General features: G+C 38.0%; 2 protein-coding genes and 2 long non-coding RNA genes across 4 annotated transcripts; 3 read left to right on the top strand and 1 right to left on the bottom strand.

Annotated features, from left to right (window-relative positions):
* Positions 1-2,961: 2,961 nt before the first annotated feature.
* LOC5578761 lies at positions 2,962-9,701 on the top strand. The gene is made up of 3 exons (XR_002500675.1): positions 2,962-3,231; positions 7,056-7,606; positions 9,545-9,701. It is a non-coding gene; the product is annotated as an uncharacterized LOC5578761 (long non-coding RNA).
* Positions 9,702-12,455: 2,754 nt separating this feature from the next.
* On the top strand, positions 12,456-12,975 carry LOC110676738. The gene is made up of 2 exons (XR_002500676.1): positions 12,456-12,615; positions 12,682-12,975. It is a non-coding gene; the product is annotated as an uncharacterized LOC110676738 (long non-coding RNA).
* Positions 12,976-13,246: 271 nt separating this feature from the next.
* On the top strand, positions 13,247-14,152 carry LOC5578762 (selenoprotein H). Its single transcript, XM_021845766.1, has 2 exons — positions 13,247-13,466; positions 13,527-14,152. The coding sequence occupies exons 1-2, from the start codon at positions 13,425-13,427 to the stop codon at positions 13,905-13,907; spliced, it is 423 nt and encodes a 140-aa protein (XP_021701458.1). The 5' UTR covers positions 13,247-13,424; the 3' UTR covers positions 13,908-14,152.
* On the bottom strand, positions 14,086-25,674 carry LOC5578763 (39S ribosomal protein L13, mitochondrial). The gene is made up of 4 exons (XM_001657083.2): positions 25,493-25,674; positions 25,292-25,415; positions 25,076-25,230; positions 14,086-14,405 (listed from the first exon to the last, which is right to left on the bottom strand). The coding sequence occupies exons 1-4, from the start codon at positions 25,514-25,516 to the stop codon at positions 14,172-14,174; spliced, it is 537 nt and encodes a 178-aa protein (XP_001657133.1). The 5' UTR covers positions 25,517-25,674; the 3' UTR covers positions 14,086-14,171.
* Between the last annotated feature and the right edge of the window lie 195 nt (positions 25,675-25,869).

Below are 25,869 nucleotides of genomic sequence, written 5' to 3'. Positions count from 1 at the left end.
CGAACACGAATATACATTTGCCAAATATTCAATACGAGCTATTGGTAATCAATAGTTTTCTTCATTATGAAGGTAAATTTCTGATCCATTACAATTACATTATTACAATTGTTCATTGAGAATTTCTGTTCAAAAGCGTTCAAAAAAAAATGTCGCAATTTTGTGATACTTTTAGTAATTGAAGTGTTCCCTTAGAAATCAAAAACGCTGTTTGAAATGCCACTCTATTTTATTGTTCGTTTTGAGGACGAATAGATTGTCCTGCAAATTTTCAACGTGGAGAAATATATACTCACACGTCTGTTTATATAGCAATTTAGCAGAAGCACGCACCTTGAAGGCAATACACAATCCAACACAGTACGTTACACGTGCGTTACATGTTGGTTCTGTTAGCTATAGCGTTAGCATACGACGCCATCCAATATATGGCAATCATGGTGGGAGAATATTTTGGTGGGACAAAATTTTTTAGGTGTGAGTCTATTGGAGGGCAAAATCCTCAATACGATCGTTGTGAAATATTGAGCACTCACCCCGACGGCACTGCAGCAGCGTCCGCGAATACATTCTCATATTTTCGTGTCATCATTATTCATGACAAATGAGATTTTATACGAAGCTGTGCAATTGATTGAGAAATATAAGATGTCATAAATAAAGTCGGGAATACATCTGGCAATACTGGAGTGCATCCACGGGCGGCCAATCAAGCTCAAGCTCAAGCTCAATAATCTCACACATTTTTTTAAGGCTCTACAATTGCAAACTTGATTTACCTGAGAAAATGAAAAATAAAAATAAAATCTAGGGAATGGTCAATTCTGGGGAATGGTACATTCTGGCGAATGGTTTTCTAGCGAATGGTACTTTCTGGCAAATGGTTTTCTGGCATATGGTACTTTCTGGTGAATGTTCTTCTCTAGCACCCCTATTTATAGATTTGCTTGCTAATTGCTAATCAATGTTTTCTTTTAAAACAGGTATTAAACTATTTGGACAATTATGTGAGATTCAGTAAGTAAACGACATGAACCTTCGATGCCTTGTCTTTCGATTGAGGTGCTAATTAAGGAATTTCGTTAAACCAACAGAAAGTTATAAACGTTCAAAATATTTCATGCCAACGTAACGCTCTTGGTTTTGGAATTCCAATTTCACTCCTGTATAGAGAAGAAAGACGTAGTCCTACGTCAAAATATGATTCATAGGGTTTTTTTTTCCTTCCTTAACCATGTGGTTAGCGTCCGCGGCTACAACGCAAAGCCATGCTGAAGGTGTCTGGGGTCGATTCCCGATCGGTCCAGGTACTTTTCGTAATGGACATTTCCTTGACTTCCATGGGCATAGAGTATCAACGTAACAGCCACACGATATACGAATGCGAAAATGGCAATTTAGGCAAAGAAAGCTCTCAGTTAATACCTGTCGAAGTGCTCATAAGAACACTAAGCCGAGAAGCAGGCTCTGTCCCAGTGAGGACGTTAATGCCAAGAAGAAGAAGAAAAAGCAGAAGTGTACCGGTATTCGACATGTGCCAGTTATTCGCCACCCAGGATTATATACCGATTTTCGACATATATTATTGGCTATTGTTTAGTGTTCGCTAAATTGCTTTAAGATGATACGGAAACATTCTTAGAAACCTTAGAAACCACAAAAAATAATAGAATAGAATAACCTCAGAAAATAATAGAAACAAATCATTTTCCTTAAATGTTTGCTCTTTTGCACCTTGTTTCGCCATGGTGTTCCCGATTCGCCACTCCATAAGAAAACATCGTAAGTGGCGAATTCAGGAACCGAATCTAAAAACGTGGCGAATACTAGTGCAAACGGTCCAGTATTCGCCACCCCAATTTTTGATACAAAAACAAAGTTTCTGATTAGTTTTCGTATTTTTCCTGCTGAGCATGGATAGATCGTTGCACGCTTGACCTAACCTCGAAACTCCATATAAAAAAAATGTCAACAATTCCAGCAGTGAATGTCAACTCCATATAAAAAAAAATCTAAACAATTCCAGCAGTGAGTGTCAAAGAGCAGGACAGTCAATTGAGCGTGATGAAAGAGGGACAGAGAAGGAAAATTTTTCGTGACGTCACCATGCACTCTTCTATTGAAAGCTTTCGTTTAACGTACTGACAGTAATCAAAGTTCTTTTGATTTATGTATAAACAATATTTTTACTTAGGGTGGTCAAACCGGTACACCTCCCCTATATGTACCAACAAACATCTCTGAACAAACTATATCGCTAAAATCAACGGTTTGGGTGCTATTATACGACAAAATAAAACACAGAGCGCTGAAAAACGTGAAAATATTATACAATATTGGTCCTAGAATTCTACCTTGAGGAACACCAGCTCTTACGAGAAATCTGTCAGTACTGATAATTAACCTGAAGTGAATGATTTGGTAGATAACTTTCAATTAGTCTAATTATTCATTACACGTGAAAGTTGATTAGTAATCCAACGCCATGGCGGAATCCGAATTGTTCATTGGCAGAAAAATAATTTTAGTTGATGTGAATCATCATTCTGTTCAAAATAACTTTTTCCAAATGTTTATCATCAGCATTTCTATTATTCAGGAATCACTTTGGGAATCACAACTTATTTATCTGTCTACCGTGAGGATGGGTTACGTCCAATAAATACGTAATGTAAAAATTTGAAACATTTGGCTTTCGGTGCTACGCTTCTTATATGGAGACTTATAAGAATGTGTGCGGATTGTCAGGTATCTTCAACCCCAAAAGCGTGACGCAATCTGAGGCTGTTCCAATCGTTCTAATAGATGTTTGACGAACGAGGAAATCGCATATTAATTGAATTTTACGCATGCTGATAACGAACACTATCGCAGATTGATTTCGTGTTTGTACAGATACCATGCATGACTTACTCATAAACTTGAAATATGAATCCGTCGATCGAGTAGCGGTTCCGATAGTATACATAACTCTTTATCTCAGAAAACAACGTCCAGCGAGACACATTATTCCGGTGGATTGATGCAAAAAAATAAAGGAAAATAAAACAAGACCATCGCTGCAGATAACGTTGATAACAACGCAAAGTGTTTTACTGCAGGATGGCTTTCGTGAGCCACCATCATCAGTCTCAGTATTGGAATTCGGTAGAATCGGTTAATTCTACTTTACGGCTGTGCGGTGATCAGTTAAATCTGTTTAGTTTTCAACCAGCAGTAACGCTAGAAGTGGTGGGTTAATGTGATGCTTTTTTTTTTCTCATAGTAGTGTTAATCGAACGGCTATTCATTGGAATGGTGTTAGTAACGCGTCGATAATATGTGTTGTGATCAATATGATCCCAATACAACAACAAATTACGGTCAGAAGAATGATTTTTTGTATCATATTTCAAAATAAAAAATGTAATATGTTACATAGGCGTAATCTATCGAAAACTAAATAAAAAAACCATTCCATTATTTCGACACCACAAGTGGAATCACTCAAAGTAAACATTTGGAGATATGAATTAAGGTATTGTCAAGCTGTAGAGTTTTGTCTATTGCGATTCATTCCATTATCCTTGTTATTGCACTGTTTCTGGCAGAATGCTCTATAGTAGTCTACGCACAGGGACAATTGGTAGCTGCCCTTCACATGCACTGCCACCTTGAAAAGTTTATTGGAAATGACGACAATGGACATTACAGTGGTCACACTATTATGGATCACCTACTTTTAATGGACATTTCCATTTGAATTGCATGTGGATCAAAGTGACTAATAATCGTGACTAGGTGATCAGTGTAATGCATAAGAAGCAAACTCTTAAACGATTCTTAAACAATAAAACTAGACTTTTGCTAGTTTTGCTGCTAGAAAATTACTAGACTTTTGACTAACAACTTAAACAAATACGTTTTCTTGAAGTAAATTTTGATTCTCTGGTCATATGATTGATCAGTACTTTATCAAAATTCTATTAACGTACAGCAAACGTTTTTGATAGGGTCCTAAAGCCCTGTCCCAATTTTAGTATTAAACACTTAAGTTTAGGCCAGAAACACGTGCTTACTAAGCAGACGAAAAAGTGGTATTCTACTAAACAGCTCGAAGATTTATTAACATGCTTACTACATTTTTCAAAGTTGTTCGTTAAGGTGAAACAGTTTGGAGTCAAACTTCTAAGATGTCACTACAAAAAAATATACAAAGAAAACTTCAAAGGCACTAAACTCGCGAAGGAAGCATCCAAAATCGGTGCATTTGTTATTTTGACTTTGTACACTAGCACAAAGCCTAAAATAAGGAGATCAGGAACGATTGCTTAGTATTTCTCCTGTTTAGTGCCTTTGAAAACGCGATTAGGGGCCCAAGTCGGCCATTGTGACGGCCATCTTTGTATTCCGAGATGTTTCACCTTAATGGAAGTCTATGAAATAATTTTTCTGTCCTGTTTTTTAGTTTTGTCAAATTTCTTCCTTTAAACGCAAATTTCAAAATACATTTTCCATATCTTCCGAAATGTCAGATAGGAAAAACCCCAGTGAAAAAAGGTATAAAAGTTAAAACCCCTGTGGCGTTTTTGTCGACCTCATAGAGGTCCCCAAGCAAACTGCCACGAACACCAACGCACAATCAATCTTACACAAGTCGATTTCCTCAGAATGAAAAGGTATCGATGTTTGTTTGACGTTATTGAGCTTTCGGTCAACAGCAGGCCAACAAGGAAGTAGTTGTTTTGCAGCAATTCTGTTTATATTTGGATTCTCACAGCAAACAAAAGCAATGTTGTGACAGTTCTCACAGCAAACAAAGAAAATTTTGTCAACATTGCACTACTACGCAGGCAACTGGATTAGTCTATGAACGTCAAACATGGTCAAAAGTGCCAAGGTTCAAGGTTGGACTCATTTTTAAAATATGAGTTTGAATATGATATAGCCGGTATTTGAACGGGAAAATTTGACAAAGTAGTGCAAAGAACACGTGCTATTGCATAAAAACAAGATCTTATCAATAATTTTTGAACCCTATTAAACTTAGTTTGAAACTTTTCATAATTTTAATATTTGTGCCCTAGGGTGTTTTATGTATTTTACACAGAGCGCGTATGTAGCCACCTCCATTTGATTTTGCCGTAAATGGCCAAATTATATAGCGGGCCACTAAATTTATAATTCGAAAAATATTGGTTTTATGTGCTCGTGTTACCCATATATGATAAATATTATCAATTTTATGTTGTACAAAAATCAATTTGAAAATTCAAGTATGAATTTTGACATTGCATTTTGAGTATGTTTTTTAGTAAATTGATCGATCTTGAAAGGTACCGGACACAATCAGGAAATGCCTCGAATTCTGTAAATTTGAACATCATTGAATGTTTTTACTATAGGAATAGTATATAACGCATTGATTTGCAACATGTACAAGAACGATTTGAGTTTTTCTTAGTTTGCAAGATGTCCATCAAAAACCTCTTTCATATATGACGAAAAATAGCACTTTTTACGATGTTGTTCTGAATGTTCATTCTTCTTAATTTTATAGCATGTTTGATACAATCATCGACGGAATCCATGAGAAATGAATGTATTTTGAGACACCGGTGCAATAATTACAAGGATATCATACAACAAATCAAGCTGTCCGAAACTGGGGGACAGGAGGTGTTTAACCAAAATTGTAATTTGTTCATATTTATTTCAATTATGGTACAAAATACATTCATACTATCAAATTAGGATTATGTTCTATCATGCTTGCGTGATCCAAAGTATTTTTTCATATTCAAAATAATTACTAAATAGGCTTAAAACTAAGGTACTACTAATACACCAACTTGATTGAACCATGATTTCTCAATTTTTCGACTTTGTCCGGTATTGGGTGCTGTCTACGCGTAACGGTCTGTCCAAATTACTTTGATCACCCTATAATTTGCCATTTTAGTTTTCGTAATCATCATTTCCAAGTTTCGATTAATCTTATAGACTCGATTTCAACTGGAACATTTTTAATTCTGTACTTGATTCAGAACGATTCAGTCAAAAGTCAATCTCATTATTAGGGACAATGGAAATTCGCGGCAAAATTTTTGAAATTTTGCGGGTGACCTAGGCGATAAAACCAAAATTTCGCGGCTTTGCCGCGGTCGCATAGTTTTGACCATATTTAACATAAAAGTGCATGTTTAAAGTGAAAATATACTTTATATGTGTAAATTTAACGGAACTTCATTACAAGTTTTTTTTTCATTTTTCAAGTTAAGATTATAAGTTTAATATTATATTGTCAATGCAATATTTAAAACGCAACAAGACAACCATCAAACTAGAAACTGAACGATTAGAATATTTCTGATGGAACCTCGAATTAAAATGAATTACCCATTTTCATAAGCAAACATCCTAAATTGACATATAAATTCTCTAAATTTCGCGGCGAAGGCTTCCGCGAAATTGCGAATTTCCATTGTCCCTACTCATTATATATCATGTATGACTTTTCAAGGAAGGGTCAATCCCCCAGTACCGGACACCTGAGCCGCTAAATTCGTGATTCAACAAATATTGATTTTATAGGTCTTTGTAGCGTACAAAAATAAATTTGAAAATATAAATATGAATTTTGACATTCCATTTTGTATTTTGTCCATGATGTGTGTTAGAACCAACTTGACCAATCTTAAATGGTGGCCCCCAATTCCGGATACAATCTGGAAATGCCTCAAACTATGTAAACTTGTATATCACCGGATACCGGATACAATCTGAGAATGCCTCAAACTATGTAAACTTGTATATCAATGAAAAACAACAAATAAAAACATACTAATTTAATTTAAACCAAATAAGGTTTGACTGTGATTCGACACAATCATGATTAAGTGTATACCTACACAATCTTATTCGTGTTTTCACACTTGGTTTGGGGTAATTTGAAAACGGAATATTTGACTCACGATGAAAATGTACAAATCAAATGATATGTATCTGGAATGATAATGCCAAAAATGTTATCTTATCTTTTAACTAAGATATTCCACACCTCCCTTCCTATATAGGTACGGATATAGCTGATTGCTACATGTGTGACGTACCACGACGAACTTAACCCGGTAATGCAATATATTCGAGAGAGGCTTTCCTTGAACCTTTCGACAAGTCAACAGACGGAAGTAACAGCTGGCTTAGCAAATGGATCTGCTAATGGACCGGACACCACATATACTCCTCCGAAGCCGCCAACTCGCAAAGTCCGAGACGGTCATAAATTGTCAGAGGTGATAGTTTCTCCAACGATCTCAACTATATCAGAATCCATCAGTCAGCATGGCAGCATGGAAAGTCGTTCCAGAAGTGTGGACGCTTCGGGATCCACTTATGTGACACCTTTTCAAAGCCCTGTGGTATCGGAAAGATGGTCACCGCACAGTACAGCTGCTGAGAAATCCCCCACATCAATTGATAAGGTTCACTTTCAAAGTCACAATCAATACGTCGGCTACCCCAGTAGATACTCAACGCCAATAGCAGGTGGCTACGTGAACCACTCGTTCATCGATGCTACCGGAAGTAATGCTACAGATTTGAATCGTACCAGTCATCAAGCACAGTAAGTGAAGCGTACCACCTGTTGGGCTGTTGTTGAGCTATAAATCTAATCAGTCTTTCTGTTTCTGTCAATTAGAGTTGCCTTTATCGGTTTATCAATCTTCATCGTCAATTGTCACATGCATTTTAGCCTATCAGCTGATTTTTTTTCTCCTCGAGCGTTATCGAAGTAAATACAGACATCAAGTACAAATGAGCCATTGAATAATCAATTTAATTAGATATTTGATAGCCTTAAGGGCGTAGCCAGGGTACTAAGAAGGGAATCCGAGCAGAATCTGATTCTGATCAAAATCATATCAAAATGCTAACATTTTTTTTTTTCAATAACGTATTGGTAACAGTTTTTGAAAACCATGACGAGAATAAATCCTCGAGCTGTTTAGTGAAATACCTACAAGTAAATGAAAAACCAAATTTAGTACTATACCATTTAATTCCACTAGACTCGAGTCGAGTCTTGTACACGACACTGAAGACGGCCTCACAGTTGTGGTCGAAATACGCGTATCTGTCGAAGGATACAAACTCTAGTGGAATTAAATGGTATAGTACTTAATTCGGTGTTTCATTCACTTTTTGATAACCATTCTATAAATTGGAAATTGTTTGATATTTCTAGATCAAAATTAAAATTTTCATGCAAGACTCCCAGAGAATCTGATTTCGAAATCTTTTCAAAATATCATAAAATCTCGATTACTTTTTGAAACCGACGTAAGTAACTTTTATACTGTTTTGGGAAAACTAATTAAGAAGAATCACAACCTGTCTTCTAAAACGGTTTCAAAAGGAATTCCTTTTTCGCCGTGTACATCGCTGAAATTTTGCGTTAAATTACTAGGTAGTTCCTATTGTTTCCCACAAAACTTGTATAACAAAATGATAAGCCGTTTCATTCAATTACTTACGACTTTCTTGTACCAGTGTATAACCGACTCAAGAAGTGTTTTGTTTTGATTCGTAGTTAAGTCACTTTGTCTTACCATACAACGGAGCGGTGAAAGTAGTGATTAGGATGCGAAAGTTGAGAATCTTACTTACGCCGTTTTGTGAATCCTGAAATTAAACGTTCTAAAAGGGGGAAAATCGAGTTGGTCTAGAGCATAACTTGTAGAATTTCATCTGCAAAACACGTAGGATTGATAAAGTAAGTTTGTTTACTTTTCTAACATGAGTCTGTTTGAAAGGTTTTGAGAAATATTGATATTTGATCATCAGAACTCACACTAAGTACATGCAATTATAGGTACCGCAAACGAGATAACATTGATAGAAATGTACGTTCTAGTAAGACGATTTAATTAACATTTATCGATGGAATATTTCCAACGCATGTATGCTACTTTTTTTTCTTATAATCATGTGTTTATCACATTTGTGCAAAATGGGAAATAACAAAACGTTTACCTGTAACTTTCAAATAATAACTTTATTCGTCGCAATTATTTATTTCAATACTAATACAGCAATCCATTGTTTTTAACTACCTTTCTTGAAAATACTTCTTGGAAGAACACAATTAAAGATGAGCAAAACTTTAAGGTATCATTCCTTCTATGCTAATAACGAATTAAAATTGAATTTTGATTGCATTTCCACACAATAACCAAATGTTTGGAAAACAGCAGAAAATATATTTGGAAGGCTTATTCAAGCTAGGTTTCGAATTTTCAAGATGTATCAATTTTAGTCAACTCGATCATCGACCTTATTGAGTACAATTTTCATGGGGGAACTATGTATAATATTAAATAGGAAAACTTACGCATTTTCTTTGTATTGATGTAAATTTTAAGTCCAAAGCTTTAAGAAACCCCACACTTGAAGAAGTAAACAAAATTGTCGATAATACAACAAGTCACTCTAAAACATGATCAAAAACTATTTTCCGCTAAATGAACAACAACACTTATTTTATTGTTTTCGTATTTTTTAGGGTTATCCACGAACACTACTGGACATGGTCCTGTAGGTGTCGCCGTCAATTCACAAATCGAGAAAAGGTGCTTCTTCTAGTCATATGCTTCTTGTTGCTAATTATTGGAGGGCTATCGGCTTATCTTGGTTTATCCGATAGTGGGAATCCATTACCAGGCAAGTATGCATACTAAAAAGTATCAAGGGGGCTCTGCACAAAAATCATTCGCTCTCTTTCACCCTTCCATGAAATAAGTAAACAATAAGGCCAGTAAACGTCAGAATCCCATACAAAATCAAAACAGTGCAGAGGCCTAGAAACATGTTTAACTTAGTGTGGTCCAGTCTAAATTGTGTAAAACCACAGACAAACAGACATAACACTCGAATCATTTTCATCGGACAGTAAAATAACACTGAATTCTATCACCTATATGATAGTTGATCAACAACTCACTCGAGGCGCTCATATCGTTTTTGTTCGACTTTGACGTTTGCGCACCACCTAATTCGCGTGACTACATTTTGAGTTGATAATAATTCTAGCTGTAACGTATGTTTGGCAACTTTTTTTTAAATTTCTTGATTTTGCTTAATTACTTCACAAACAACAAAGTTTTGTTCGTGTGTACGAGATTTTAGAGTTTTTATTCTTCTTTTATTATTCTTTCAATTATCTTTATTTTAAAGGAAATATATAGACTAAATGACATGTTTTTCACAAAAATGATTAATGATAACTCATATGTTCCATATTTCAGGAGGTTTATTAACGCCAGGAGTGTTACAACTGAAAACAGAAGAGCGAGCTTAGAACGTGATAAACAACCTGTCTACTTTAAAACCCCGACTGAGAGAGACAATGAAAGCAGTATACACAATTTAAACCAATACAATGTTAATAAAAATGTTCGTTCATTGAAAATTGTAATTGCTTGGTTCAGCTGTACCACATATTTTCACTTTTTTTCTGGACAACTCACACTATTCGTCGTTTTTTGTATCTAATAATACTATTAAAACCCCGACACTGATGCGCAGAGAGACATCCGAAAACATATAGAACATCTAGCTCATTATCCGTTATGAGTCGGAATTAGAGGTCTCTATGTTCTGCTGTGATGACAAGTTTTCTGATAGAGTCTACTAGGGATTGTACCTAGGCCGACAGGGCAAAAATGTAGCTTTGCTTGCTGAGCAGTTTTTTGTACCTAAAATCAATCAGTATTATTTCTTTTTTCTACAAATCTTGTTAAATTATCGAAATTGTGAAAAAAAAACAAATATTTATAAATGTATTCTACTCATGCTTGAATTAAAGGAACACAATTTAAGGTGACTATGAAAGGAAGCCAAACTTCGAACTTTCAGTCGGAATCCCAAAGATTTCGGTTGGAACCCCAAGGATTCCGGTAGGAATTCCAAGGATTCCGGTAGGAATTCCAAGCATTTCAGTCGGAATCCCAAGGATTCCTGTCGAAATTCCAAGAATCTCAATGATTCCGGTAGGAATACCAAGGATTCCGGTTGGAATCCCAAGATCCCAAAATTCTCTGAAATCGATAAATTCCTACGAGGAATCGAATATTTCGAAAACTTCTATCGGATTTCCAATAATTGCATCAGATTCCTAGTGTTCTTATTAAAATCTTGAAGTTTTACCCCAATTCCCAAAATGTTGTAATTTCCACTTCATGCACATCAGATTTCCAAAACTCCCGCCAGAATCTCAGCATACGGTGGGAATAGCAACGCAACTATCACGCAGGTAAATTTGCTCACCAGATGCTTTCCGAAAGCAGCGCTGTGTTTTTGCTACCCCGGCTATGTACCTTATTTAGTTTTTTGCAATTTCTCATCGTAATAAGCTGTTTTTCATCATGAAACGGCCTACTTTCCTGCACTGAAGCAACTGAAACCAGAGCTGTAATGATTCATTACGCAACGCTTTCTCATTACGCAACTGTTTTGAGTTGCGTAATGAATCATAACACAACAATTTTCAGAAACTGTAAAATAATGATGAATGCCTTCCGATATAATTTCTGATACCCTCAAGTGGTCTTCTACGAAATTGCAAAAAATGTTGTACGTAACTCATTGCAGAACTCGATTTTTACAGCACTCGTCGTAATTATCCTACTCGGCAAGCCTCGTAGGATAAATTCTCGCATAATCTGGGATAACGCCCTAAAAGCCATTGGTAACCACGTGTGTAGCTCGTTGTTTTAGGGCAAATGAATGTATAAGCATCCAAACCAATACCACTGGCAAGTAGAGAATTATCCATTCTTCACCATAGAGTTGTTAAATATTGTATAAATCCATTGAAATGCTCAGAAACAGCGAGCTACACACATGGTTACCAATGGCTTTTAGGGCGAGATCAGAAGTTATGCGAGAATTTACGACTTGTGTTGTAAAAATCATCATTCTGCAACTTGTTCCGTAAACTACTGTTACATCGCTTGACGTACTTATCCAAATAAATGCTCGTGCTGTAAAAATAATCATTCTACAACTAGTTGCGTAAACCACTATAACGACACTGCATAATTCAATGCAGAAAAGTAGACCATTTCATGCAGATTGGCGTTATGAAAAACAGCCTACTAGATATGATGAGAAATTATTTAACCAAAAAATCATTTAACCAAAGACGGGAAATTTTGTTCAGTGTGTCCGTGCGCGCAAGGCATGCAAAATTTGCGCTACTTTTTGTTACTGTTAAAAGACCAAGTAAATAGTACACTGAACCAAGAAATATCATAGAAATTATTAAAAACGTCACTTACTTTGGCGATACTTGAAATCCCATTCATATTATGTGTATCCAATGATACTCATGTGGAAAGTACATAAAACTCATTATTATACCTCATAATATTCATTAGTCAACACTATATATTATATATGAACGAAAGTTATGTATGTTATCCGATAACTATTATGGGATAGGCACATGTGCAAATTTAATCGTTTTACTGGAAGTACTTTCATGATGGCGAGTTCGGCTGACCTGATAAATGGAGTGAAAATGATTTGAAATTGCGCACCATGGGATATTTTACGAATATGTGAACCTAAAGGGTAAGTTGACTATTCATAAATAAAACCATGAAATATGAATTCATTGATCTGTATTTGATCTTACAGCAAAGCAACAGAAAATTAAATTTAGAACGCCCTGACACCGTAAAACAAGCAAATGATCAGGAAATATCATCGATCCAATTGCAGATGAGAGAAATGGTAAATGCATGACGATGGAAGAAATGGAAAAAACGGAAGGTGGACAATCCGGAACACCCAAAATGGTATAGGAAGCGATACCCAAATTTAAGGATAGAAGACCGTTCAAACTTTGTTTATAAACCCTAATTTAAATTCGCTTAATCATATTTTATTTTGGAAGACAAAACATGCTGAATAAATATAATTAAATTTAAATTATATTTTTTATAAATTTCTCTCAAAATCAGTAATATTCCCCATTTCAATTAATTGTGCTATCATATAAATATCATTAACAAAATTAATATATGCCATCTGAATTTCACATAAAAGTCATTGACAAAATCCAATGGTTCAAATAAAATTTTCATTTTAAATTTATGTGATCTGTCAGATGAATCCAATCATAATCAAGTCGGAATAGTTTATGTGATAAACCGATGAGCGTTATGTGAAAAACTACATGGAAAAAAACTATAAGTGTTTTCAGATAATATTGATATGATTCCTTGGTTCAGTGTAGTGCCCCTACTGGTGCTAAAATCGCGCCAAAACATCCTGACATCATCAGCTTCATATCTTGGAAGGATTCTTGTCATTTAAATATTAAGCACGCGACAAACATCTACGATCCATTAAAATAAAACTACGGCCACTTTTCCACAATGGCTCCCACCCGCAAACGATCGGGAACACCTAAAACACAGGTAGAACTTTGGAATGTTAATGGGATTGATTGGGTAGTTAACTGTGTTCGAAACTTTCAGCCCGCACGAGCCAGGAAAGACGTCAAGAAACCAGCAACCCAGAAGTCTAAACCGGACCGGGACCAACAGAACAGTGTTGGTCCTGCCGATGAAAATGGCCCGACCATGTTCATCGAACACTGCACTTCCTGATCCGTGTTCAAGCGCAAGGCAGCTCAGATCCACAAGGAACTGAGTGACCTTGCGCCGGAACAGTCGTTCGGGTTGAAGCTGAACGAGGGGGGAAAACCACGTCGTGGAGCTTTCGAGATTTCCGTTGCCAAATCAAAAGACGCCAAGCCTACCCAGATTTGGACGGGATTGTCCAAGGGACCTCCGAGGAAGGATAAATTTCCGGAAGCCAACCAAATTCTGAAGGAAGTTCTGGCGGCTTTGAAGTAGTTTGTAAGATTTAAATGGATTGTGGGTTAACTGTGGATTCGAAATTCGCGTTTGTCTCGTTTACATATTTGTCGTATGAAGATGTTTAGGTAAACCTGAAAAGGACCTAGACGTTCGAAGTCAACAATGGTAGATTGAAGACCAACAAGGAGTTTCGGATCCAGTGTTACCACACATCTGACGGTACAAATCATCTTTGTTTCGATTGATGAACCCAATAAACTAGCGTTACCCTTTTTCACTAACCTGCGTCTTATTAATCTATTATCGAAGAACGTAATCCTTGGGGTAGTCCATTATCTTAGGGAAATTCTTCACCAGATCTGGATCCATTTGGTCCAACCGCTCCGGCACTCGTCTTGGTTGCCGAATTTGGTTGGTGATGTTTTCCAGAATTTCTTGCGGCACGTTATCGTCTTTGAAGAGATGCAGCCGTTGCATCGTGTGGCGACGCTGCAGGTTTCCGTGCATGGATCGGTAGATGGCTTTTTTCATGATCTGGAATAAATAATCGTAGGTACACGGTAAAATATAAGCATCATTATATCAATAGTCCTGCAATTGGATTTGCACTACTGTTTAATCTTGGAAATATGATAGACACATTCCTTGAATTCAAGGTTGAACGTTTTGATTTGAAATATAAAAAAAAAGTTAAAATAAACGTTTCCGCCTGACCCAGACTTACCTAGACATCAACATTCCTCCACACCAGCGCATTTGGGGTACGCAGGAGATTCTGAGTGCCCGAACCTATGCAGGTAGGGTAAACAGGTATAATACGGCATCCCGGCTATGATGCACACGGCCTCTTTAGATACCATTCGGTATGCGCTTGCTACTCGTAAGCACATGATCCTGTAAGTGCTTTCCAACCACTTTAGGTTTCTACTTGTTCTAAGTGCTTTTGATCAGATTGGTCCTCCATACCTTAGTATGAATAGCGCCACGCTTGCCAAGAGCTTGCGTTTGCTGGAAATTACAACAGAGCTGTTAGACATCCTCGAAAGCGCCGCTATAGCCGTAGATGCCCTTTTACAGGCATAATCAACGTGGCTAGCGAAGCTGAGCTTGTCATCGATCATTACCCCAAGATGCCTAAGGGCTCGCTTGGACTCTATGGTGCAATCACCTACCTAGATAAGCGCCCGTTGCTCGGACTTGCGGTTGTTGACCACCACCACCTCAGTCTTGTGACGGGCCAGTACTAATTTCCTAGACTTCATCCATTCTTGAACTATGGAAATGGAGTGCGCTGCTGTCAACTCTACTTCCTACATCGATTCACCATAGACCACTAGGGTGATATCGTCGGCGAAGCCAACAATCTTAACACCCGTAGGAAGGAGCAGCCTCACTACGTCATCGTACATCGCATTCCATAACAGGATTGAACCTTGAGGTACTCCCGCGGTAATTCGAACGCTCTCCTGCCAAACTGGTTGTTGGACAGGATGTCCGCACCTTCCGTATACGGTACTATTTAAGCTGTTGAGGATCAACCTCGCCAATAACTTGCCCGTCGTATCTAGTAGACAGATAGGTCTATACGCCTACGGGTCCCCTGGTGGTTTCCTCGGTAGTAGTACCAATTTCCTTGATCTATGCAGCGTTGCATCGTGGTTCTGAACATGTCCGGATCCACGTTCACTGCCGCTTTTAAGGCAACATTCGGGATACCATCGGGTCCCGGTGCCTTGTTTGACGCGAATGATTTCACGACCTCTGCCAGCTCTTCGTTCGTCACCATCGCCACTTATTCTCCTTCATCTTCCGCATATGGCGCTGGGAGCCATGGGCTGGCTTGTGGGATGATGCGGGAAGAGTACATCGATTATCGATTGCAACAACTAGGCGGCTTCTCTTGGGGCGCTCTGGCGCCTTTGGTCTTAGCCGTTAACACTCTGTAGGCGTCACCCCACGGACTCGAGTTGGCACTCTGGCATAGACTATCAAAGCATGCCCGTTTTCAACTTTTGATTTCCTTTTTGAGAGCTAACTTTGCCTCTTTGAATGCTGCACCGCGTTCTTCTCTTTGTGCGTGCGCGTTGCATTCTTCATCTAGCCCGAAGGCAGATTGCTCGAAGATTTGCAATTGGTTCGCACCACCAGTACACCGGCAGCCTGTTCTCTCGGGGACGGGCCTTTCTCGGCATGGAAGCATCACAAGCTCGTGATATCACAACAACTATCTCTTCACCGTTTAGGTCCAGAGTGTTTCGTTCGCGCCTCAGGGCTGTAGTGAATTCTTCGCCGTCGAAGCGCGCTGTTTTCCAGCTTCGGGTTTGGGTCGACATCGCGCTGCTTTCCGCCCGCCTGGTATTATACTATAGCGAATTGATTGATGATCACTATGAGTATAACCGTCATCAACGCGCCAGTTCATGGTACCTTAAAGGTTGGGACTACAAAACGTCACGTCGATTATGGATTCTGCACCATTTCTGCGAAAGGTACTCACTGTACCCACATTTGCCAGCTCTGCATTTAATGCGACCAGGGATTCCAACAATAGTTGGCCTCTTGGGTTGGTGCAGCGGCTACCCACTTCACTGTCTATGCATCAAAGTAACCAGCTATCACTACTGGCTGCCGATTAGCTAGTTCGGTCATCGGTCATCGGTCATCCTGTTGATCATGTGAGAAAATTCCTCAATCGACCACCTTGGGGACGCGTAACAACTGCAATAGAACCGCCGTTGATTTTTGCTATCGCAAAACCGTCATTTGAGATAGAGACTACTTCTTGGATTGCGTATCGTCCTGTCGTCCCTATAGCTGCTAGCTGTTGAGACCTATTCGCCACCCAGTTCCCGTTGTTAGCTGGTATGCGGTATGAGTCCGTAGTAGTAGTAACACCACGTCGGTCTTGGTTTCCGAGACTGACTGCCAAAAAACTGCTGGGCTGCATCACAGTGGTTTAAATATAACTGTGTTACTTCCGTTTTGGCTGCTTTGATACTCCGCTTGTGCCCGGACATTTGGATCCACCCGTTAAGTTTCCGTTGTCTGCTCTGTCGACACATATTAGGTAATTAGCGATTTACTAACAATCGCTCGCCCTATGACCTTCGGTGCCGCATTTTCTGCACATCTTACTTCTGTCGGGACAATAGGGTCCTAAAATGTTTATTGAAATCTTGTTTTCATTTCATAACACGAAAAAGCATGTTACTGCAACTACCCAAGTAACCAATAAGCCGTAAAAATCGGCACCAAATCAGTTCTATAGTCGATTTAAAGGCATGAAAAACAGGGCTTATTGGAACTATATCGTGATTAAGGGCCGCTCAAAAGCCACTTTTGGCGAATTATTCGGCTGATAAACGGCCTACTCGTTCCGAGTCTCTGAAGTGAAAGATGTCAAAAAATTTATAGCACGTGGGTGGAGGAAAAAGGAAAAAAAGTTTGTTTATCTCATATACTTTTCTTGCTATTTCTGTCTCATCCAAGTTGAATTTTTTTGTTGAATGACTGCGGCCCGAACTAATGTTCTCCCATCTCCTACTATCTGATGAGTCCGGCCACATTCCCATCTGCTCCATCGTTGCTCTTCTGATTTACCCAGCTCAGAATCGTACATAAAGTAAAACATTATGGATGCTGTAGTTGAACCTGCATAATCTATTCCACATTTTGGCGAAAACCAAAACAAAAATCGCAAAAACAAATTTAAAGGAATTATACATTCCTTGGAAACTCCCCTGAGAGCATTCAATATCAACGTAATCCGTATTTCCCGGTATCGCAACCCTTATCGCAATCCGGACGGTCTCCGGGTCGGTTGGAATGCGAGAGTTTCACACTTTTTCGTTCGTTGCGGTGGATTCAGATAATCACTAACCACCCGTTAATCCGGAGACCATCTGGATTGCGAGAATTGCGATCAGGATCACGGCACCACGTATTTTCTTTTAATCATTCGTAATAACAATTTTGTTGCTATTAAATACTATTTTGTCATTCTTGACAAATTGCATCACCGTTCGTGATTTGTTTTGAACGAAGCCAAATTTGATTCGGGTGGCATAAACGTCATGTACACCAGCCTCTTAATAGCATTGACTGCCTTTGTATGCTGCTTGCAGGCACAAGGCTTACAAGCACTGTGGAATAGCGTTATATACCCATATACGGCTTGTTTCAGTGCCCGAAGGTCACAGTGCCTAAAAGCACTTGAAAATTTTATATAAAGCCTGTTGGCACTGAAAATCTGTTAAGCGGCCCATATACCGTTTATAACAGTGCTTAATGGTTACCTGGGTACTTTAACAATTTTTCCCGCTCAAATAAAGGATATATCATACTAAAACTTTAATTTAAAAATTGGATCCATAAATGAACCTTGACACATGAGATCATTTGACGTTCGCTTAGTCGACAAAAATACCACAGGGGTTTTAGTTTTAACACTGGGGTTGTTCCTATCTGACATTTCGGAAGAGACACGGAAAACAAAATACACCCAAAATTTGAGTTTAAACCAAGGGGTGTGACAAAATCTATAAAAACATAAAAAATGTTTTTTGTACTTAAACAAATGAAAAACATTAAAAAATTGAGTAAACATGTGTTTTGGCCTCAACTTAAGCGTTTGGCACTAAAATTGGGACAGGGCTTTAGGACCCTATTGCGATTCCACGACTTATGGCCCTTCCCGAAACACTTGAAGCAAACTTCACATTTTCTTTATTTTTATTTTTTTGTATGGTATTCAGTTGGAGCTGCCTGACAGCTTAACTTGTCAAGGCTGAACCCTCCGTCTGGCTTTTGCCAAGTTTCCCCTCTACCAGGACCAATACTTAGACGGACTAGGCTATGGCGCCCACATGAACACTGTTTTTTATTCATATTATGACGTGATAGTTTTTGAAAAATACTCATATTGCCTTGCTTCTGAGAAAAGGAAGCAATGTGAAAATCAGCAGCTCCATCAGAATTTATTTGAAATAGTAGTGTAGTAGTGTCATTACTAATACTGTCTAGTCAAAATGGTTTTGAATAATTTGTCATTTAAGTGCTATTCTGATTACTCCTGTCTTTTACGTAAGATTAGACGCTTAAATGTCAATTGTCGTGAAGTCTTAACAAAATTAGGCTGTTCAGTAGTAGTTCTAGTTAATTTCATTTTTTATTGTTAAAAGTATTTACTGGTCATTACGTTCATAATTCCTTAAAGAAAAAAAGTCACTTTCCTTGTCTGTTCCACAATTTCTCGAACCTAGCAAGTGAAGCCTAATGATCGATCTCAGCGTCTTACTTTCCATAGTTATTTTTATAGTGAATACTTAAGAGTAAAGTTACCTTAGGCTTCTATAACAGTCTCCTACAAGATTCACTTTTCGGTGGCAAATGCAATGCTTCACAACGTCTACCTTCTACTTGTAAATTTTGCGAAAATGAAGCTGGAATTAGATTATTTATACCGTTGTTACAAAAGAGGTATTTCTTTTTATGGCAATGTAAAAACCATATTAAAATAAGATTGTCGCCACTTATTTCTACTCAGTGAATCTACTAGTCATTTTCCTCAGAGTAATATTCCCTACGTCGTACATGATAACGATGTGTCTAGCTAGCTAATAGTAAGAGTGGATACGGATATGCGTTGAGCTTCTTATAGAACTTGCGTGTTTCTTGAGACCGCCACAGCTGTACCATCTCCTCACAGTCCGTCTCCTCCAGGCGGCGTTTTCTCTCCCGAAAGAGGCACGTCTGCTGTTGCCGTTTCCGTCTATAACACTCTACGTTCTGCCGGGTCCCTTGCTGCAGCATGACCGCCCGCGCTGCGTTCTTCTCCTCCAGAATCTGCCTACATTCCTCGTCGAACCAATCGTTCCGTCGACTCCGTCCCACGTACCCGACGTTGCTCTCAGCTGCATTGTTGGTAGCTGTCTTCACTGTTCTCCAGCAGTCCTCAAGAGGGGCTTAATCCAGCTCACCCTCTTCCGGTAATGCAGCCTCGAGGTGCTGCGCGTATGCCGCTGCGACATCCGGTTGCTTGAGCCGCTCTAGGTCGTACCGGGGCGGCCGTCGGTACCGTACGTTGTTGACGACGGAGAATTTTGGGCGCAGTTTAATCATCACCAGATAGTGGTCAGAGTCGATGTTAGCGCCACTATAGGTCCTGACGTCGATAATGTCGGAAAAGTGCCGTCCATCAATCAGAATGTGGTCGATTTGTGATTCTTATTCTCATATCTCGATGTGATTTTCATTCCCGATTTTATCTCCATATGTCGATATGCCCAATTTCAAAGGATAACTAGACCAGATTTTCGTGATTTTGAATAATGAAGGAACACGAAATGACGTCTGTCTGGCCTATAAAAGTATGTTCTTTGTTTCGATCTCTCCCTATCTCGATGGTCCCTTCAATATCGAGATGTGGAGAGTCGACTGTAATTCGTTTCAAATTAATTTCCACTTGCTGACATTTTCAGCAAACAAAATTTGCTGATTGTCGGCATCAATTTTCTGAATTTCAGCATTTTTTTGCAGATTTTCAGCAATTTGGTTTGCTGGACTCTACAAAAACTGCTTCAAGATTACACTACAAAATCTGGTAGAGCTTAGTCAAATATACCCTTACAAAAATTACCAAAAGAATTTTTTTGACACTCTCATTATGAAATTCCATCAAAACACTGACAAATTTTCGATAGATCTTTCAGGTGTTCTTGAAATTCTTTCTTAAGCAATCTTAAGAAATTCTAGAATAATTCAAACGAATTTTGTTGGAAATACCATAAAAAAAACGTATTGTGTGTTCAGGTAAAAAATCCTTTTAAAATTTCACCTTTTGTCAATTTTATCAATAATTTCGTCAAAAAATGTTCAAAACTCTCCAACATAAATTCCTTGAAAAATAAAGATAAATACATTCTCAGCAATGTTTTTCTTTGATTAACCCCTCTACCGGCATCTTAATTTTTCACCGCAAGAAAAAATTCAAATCGGTGATAACTTTTTCGTTTATTGGTATTTTTGCACCATTTTTTCACAAGTTCCTAAAAAACTCTTCTAGTTTGAGGATTTGTGTCGATATTGATGATTACATTTCAAAGTGATAAAACTCAGTCTTGATAGTTTATATTGACTCGAAAAAGTATCACTATACGCGCTAACATGCATAAAGTATGCTGATACTTTTTCAGCTGTGTCAGTGCAAAACCAACTAATTTTCTTTGATTCGAAATCATGAGATGAATTAGCAACAATCATTAACGAAGCGTACAAATTTCAATGACGGCCTATTTCGCCTTAAAGACACGGACACCGTCTTCAGTCAGTCTGTAACTTAACAGTAGACTACTGTAACTTAACAGTAGACTACTGTAACTTAACAGTAGACAAACGGACAAGTATGCTCCAATGACACAGCCGATAAACAATCCTGACGAAAAGTTTCATCGCCTGAAGCGGGAATCGAACCCACACCTAATGAACAAGATGCGCCTAAATGCTGAACGACACTAACTACATGGCCACGAGGTTTTGATCGTTAATCAAACAAAGTTGTGGGAAAGAGAGGATTTATTCAATAAATATTTGAAACTCTTTTGAGAATCAATCACTTAAGAACATAGTCTTGTGTAAGGAGTAAAATGAGGTACCGTAATCCGGGGTAACATTGATCAGTTTTTGGGATTTTTCTTAAATTTTTCATTTAAAAATGCAAATGTCGCAGGTTTTATATTTTTAAAACAAGTACTGGCACCAATCGCTAGTGACTATATACTGTACTTTGGTTTTAAACAGATATAAGTATCTTTAAATAAATGTTTAAGTGATTTTTTTATTAAGCTGATATGGGGTAACATTGATCACCCTTGTAAAAAAAGGTTCGGTAATATTGAAAATGTCGTTGCTTACTTAAATCATGGCCCCTGAAGCCGAATATAAAGACCAAATTCTTACAAGTCATTTACTTTTTGAGTTATTTCAAAAATAAAATCGCGTTGAACCGTGGAATACGCCTAAAGGTAGGCAATTTTCTAAGGAAATTCGGCATTCTTAATAGTAGTTCGTTATTGTTGTTTAATTGAATAAACTTATGAGAAATTTGACAACGGAATCGTTTTCAGCGATGCCATTTTTAGTTACCATCGCATTTTCCTTGCTCATACCATTTGCAAAACTTATGTGAGACATGAATCTTCGGCAGTGTCATCCATAATGATAAAAATCATTGATTCAAAAAGTTGACAAATTCACGCATGAACGAAAACCAATTTTCGCAAAAACTTCAACTTTCGTTAGCTTATGGATGTAAGAAAGAGAGGCACCATTCATACTTTGAAAATATTTCATCAATAAATGATGATTCGAATTTTTTACGAGAAGGATCATACCGATCAATCTTACCCCGCTGATCAATGTTACCCCGGATTATGGTATTCAGAAAATGTAGCGCACAAAAAGGTGATCCAGAAATATTAAATAGAAGACTGTATCAGTTATATCGATTTTGTACATGTACATACTCGTATAACAGTCCCATATTCTATGGGATTTCCTATAGTGCAGTGCAGACATTGTCTGTGAAACTTAACAGAATCGTGACTCATTGCAGTCTCCTGAAGTGACAAATATCAATCCTCCTATTATAAGGCATAGCTGAATGAAAGGCAAAAATTAACGAATTGTTCATTTTGATTAGCCTCTGTTGCTTACCAATGAGATTACTTTCAAAATTCCTACTGAGGATAGAATAAATCCCGCACCACTCAACATTATTTGAAGTGTGTTTTAATATCAACAAGGTGAACACTTTTGCGATGGGTGCATTTTCTCTAGATACGCGTTTGCGGCAAACTAAACGTTTCTCACTTCTAACGAAAGGGTTGAACCCGGAGGACGGTTTTCACTTTCCTCAATTAAATATTATTGAAATTTCTAGTAGCGATAGCAAATGCGATACAGATAAAAGGGTGAAAACTGTTTGAACAAGGAAGTGCTTCATTTCGTTCACTTCCCAGCACGAATCGGTATGGAAGCGACATTAGGATTTTCTCATTGCGAATGAAAGTTCAACGGCATTGGAATACACATTTTTATGTTCATGATAGAGGTCATTCCTTGAATAAATGGATTAAATCTAAACTAATCAGGATTCTGGTTAGCAAAAGGCAAACTGATCGTCACCAATAGTATTAATGTCCACTTCGAATAGATTAATTATTTGAAATGGGCATCAATACTATCAATGACGCAGAATGTCCGTTGGATCACATCCGAGATATTAGTGCGTCTATGCCATATGAATTACGCCTTTGGTTTCCATCATATGGGTTAATGGATTATGCCCTCCCATCGCGGCAAGGTCGCATAACCAAGGGGAGGGAACTTCACATTTTCTTTATGTAGGTAAATGTGTGCGCGTGTATGTGCAGGAGTAACTCAAAATAATGATTGTGCCACTTTTCCCCGAACGCTAGATCCCCGAATGACCTTTTTTCTAAATGGCTTTTCCCCGAAAAGTGATGAAATTCAAAAATGTGCAAGAAAAATCTTCAGGGTCAGGATAAGGAACTAGGAAAAACGATAACTAATTACAAAAAAAATGCTTTAAAATCGACTAAAGACGTGTTGCAAAAAATGTTGAGGACGGTGAAACTAAAAAAGAACCACCGAGCAAATATAGAAGGGTGCATGTCAGATAACCAATTCATTCACCACCTGGAAATGTATAAAGTTATGTTTGCTGGCCAATTTCACGATATAGTGAATGAGAGAGAAAGAATTTTGTGCAGAGCCCTATACCCAATCCTGCATTTAAGCCTGACTTGCTGTAGCTAAAGAAATTTTTCGCCGATTCTTTACAGAAATTTTCTACAGTGAATTCCGTTTGAGCTGACATTTCTTTTCAACTGCATACTGCGATCAGAAAAGGACTAGGACGATTCTAGGACGACTAGAAGTTCAAACTAAAAATTAATCCCGATGGTTTGCATGAGATACCGTTGAAAAAAGCGGGGGTGCACGGTAATACGCAAAACAAAAATCAACATGATTCTCAAATACACGGTATTAGGCAACACACGGAATTAGAGAAGGTCACGGTGTTTCCTCCAAATTGTTCACGCATAACGAGTAAATTTGAGCCAGTCTAACTGCTCGAACATTAATTCTATAGAGTTATCCTGTTCTTTCACATAGATCAGCAGCAGCCCATCGCAGCATACGATTATGCTACCGATAGTGATATGCAAGATATGTTGTGAATTATCTGTCTACTCATCTTCCCGCTCTACGAGATAAAGCCAAAGGATGGATCAGAAAATCTCTCAATTATCACCCAAACGCGGAATAAATTAGATCAATTAGAAATTTTCCTAAAAAGTTTTTAAATAATTTGTCCAGTAATTATTTTAGGAAGGGTTAGGGTAATGTCTGATGAAATATATGTAGAAATTCCTGATGAAGTATTTCAGAAGTTTCTAAAAAAGCTCCTGGACTTTTGAAAATCTTTTGGAATATTTTATAAAAATAATTGCCAAAATAATTATAGAAAAATAAAACGATTGGAATTTGGGTGGAGACGAACCAGCCACAGGCTGAAAGTCTCGATAATAAAGATAATAATAAAGATCAAAATAAAAACGATTCGAATTTTATGATAAAATAAATCCTTGAAAAAACATGTATGAAGATATTTGTGTAGGGATGATTGGAGGAATTACTGCAATTGAACTGTAGGTTCATACGCTGATTTTTGAAGAAATTCATGTAGGATTTCGTGAGGAAATCGTTAAATTTTTCTGAAAGAACTCCGGTAGGGGTCCTTGGAGTATCTTTTAGAGTAACAACTAGAGAAATCTGTGGAACAATTAATAGAAAAATCTCTGTAGGAAATTCATGTATGTCTGGGGGAATATTGGAGTGGTCAAGGATTTCCTAGCGCAAATTGATCTAAGCATCCCTTTGACAATCGCCGGAAGAATTGCTGAAAGAGTATGTGGAATAATATCTAGAAGAGTTTCTGGAAGGATCCCAAGAGGGATCCTGGGAATGAATTCCAGCTGCATTTTCCATGCAGCGATTCACAATCAACAATAGGATGTGTAGAAAATATAAATTTGCCATTAATATAGCTTGATTTGTGCGGTATATGTACTCAATTTTGTGGAAAATTATTGAATTACAGGTAGGCGCAAATTACTTACTTGGGTAGGATCCTTTTCGTGCAGCTCCCACGCCAGTGTCCAGCTTGCTCCACCGGCATATCCCGTATGGTGGAAGTATACTCGCTTTTTCCACTCATCTCCCGGCAACGCAATTTCGGCCGTATTAATCACTACGACGTGATCCCCGCAGTCATCTAGAAGAATGTTCATAAGGTTCTTAGTTTGCTGGTAATGCACAAATTCTTTTCTGCATACTCATCGGGTGATAGATAGGCTTGTGGAGCCCCATTAGATGCTTCCGGATCAGAGAGGCCGACTCAAACGGGTTCTGCCAGGTGCAGTCGTAGACGTGCCAAGTTCTGGCAAATGTTGCCCATTGCTGAAATGTTTATGTAATCACAGTGTATTAGTGGGGTGATTTCGCTCGAGTTTTTTCTTGAACAGGATGTGCCTTACCTGAACTCGTCTTGTCACAGACATTTTAAATAGATTTCACAGGAAAATAAACTTAAATTAAATGCAGTTTTTAGTTTTTTTCAACACGAAAGAGTATCAAAAGTAAAATCGAGCTCGCACGTGAGAATCTAAACAAACCCGGCGACGTCCATCAGACACTCAGACGTAAACAAGTAAATGACAGTTCGTCATAGGTACAAGCGTATTACTGGGCCATTTTATCTCTCTCGAAAGCAATGTGATGGATTTTACTAAGGTGGCGCAGATGATTGATGCGTGCCACTAGTTCTCTCTTTTGTTCTCCCGCTGTTCTTATGCAGCGCAAATAGTGACGTCACTATTTGCGCTGCATAAGAACAGCGGGAGAATGAAAGAGA

This window comes from Aedes aegypti, chromosome 2 (genome assembly GCF_002204515.2).
Source record: "Aedes aegypti strain LVP_AGWG chromosome 2, AaegL5.0 Primary Assembly, whole genome shotgun sequence".
NCBI classification, from domain to species: Eukaryota; Metazoa; Arthropoda; class Insecta; order Diptera; family Culicidae; genus Aedes; species Aedes aegypti.
Note: the sequence above shows the minus strand (reverse complement) of the source record. Positions and strands in the feature narration are given on the sequence as shown.

What these genes read in the sequence shown, in the direction of transcription:
- LOC5578763 (XM_001657083.2), bottom strand. Translation starts at nt 25,516, where the DNA reads ATGTCTGTGACAAGACGAGTTCAG. An exon ending in GCCTATCTATCACCCGATGA is followed by an intron (nt 25,231 to 25,291) that starts GTATGCAGAAAA and finishes ACATTCTTCTAG; the next exon opens with ATGACTGCGGGGATCACGTC. An exon ending in ACGAAAAGGATCCTACCCAA is followed by an intron (nt 14,406 to 25,075) that starts GTAAGTAATTTG and finishes TATTTATTCCAG; the next exon opens with ATCATGAAAAAAGCCATCTA.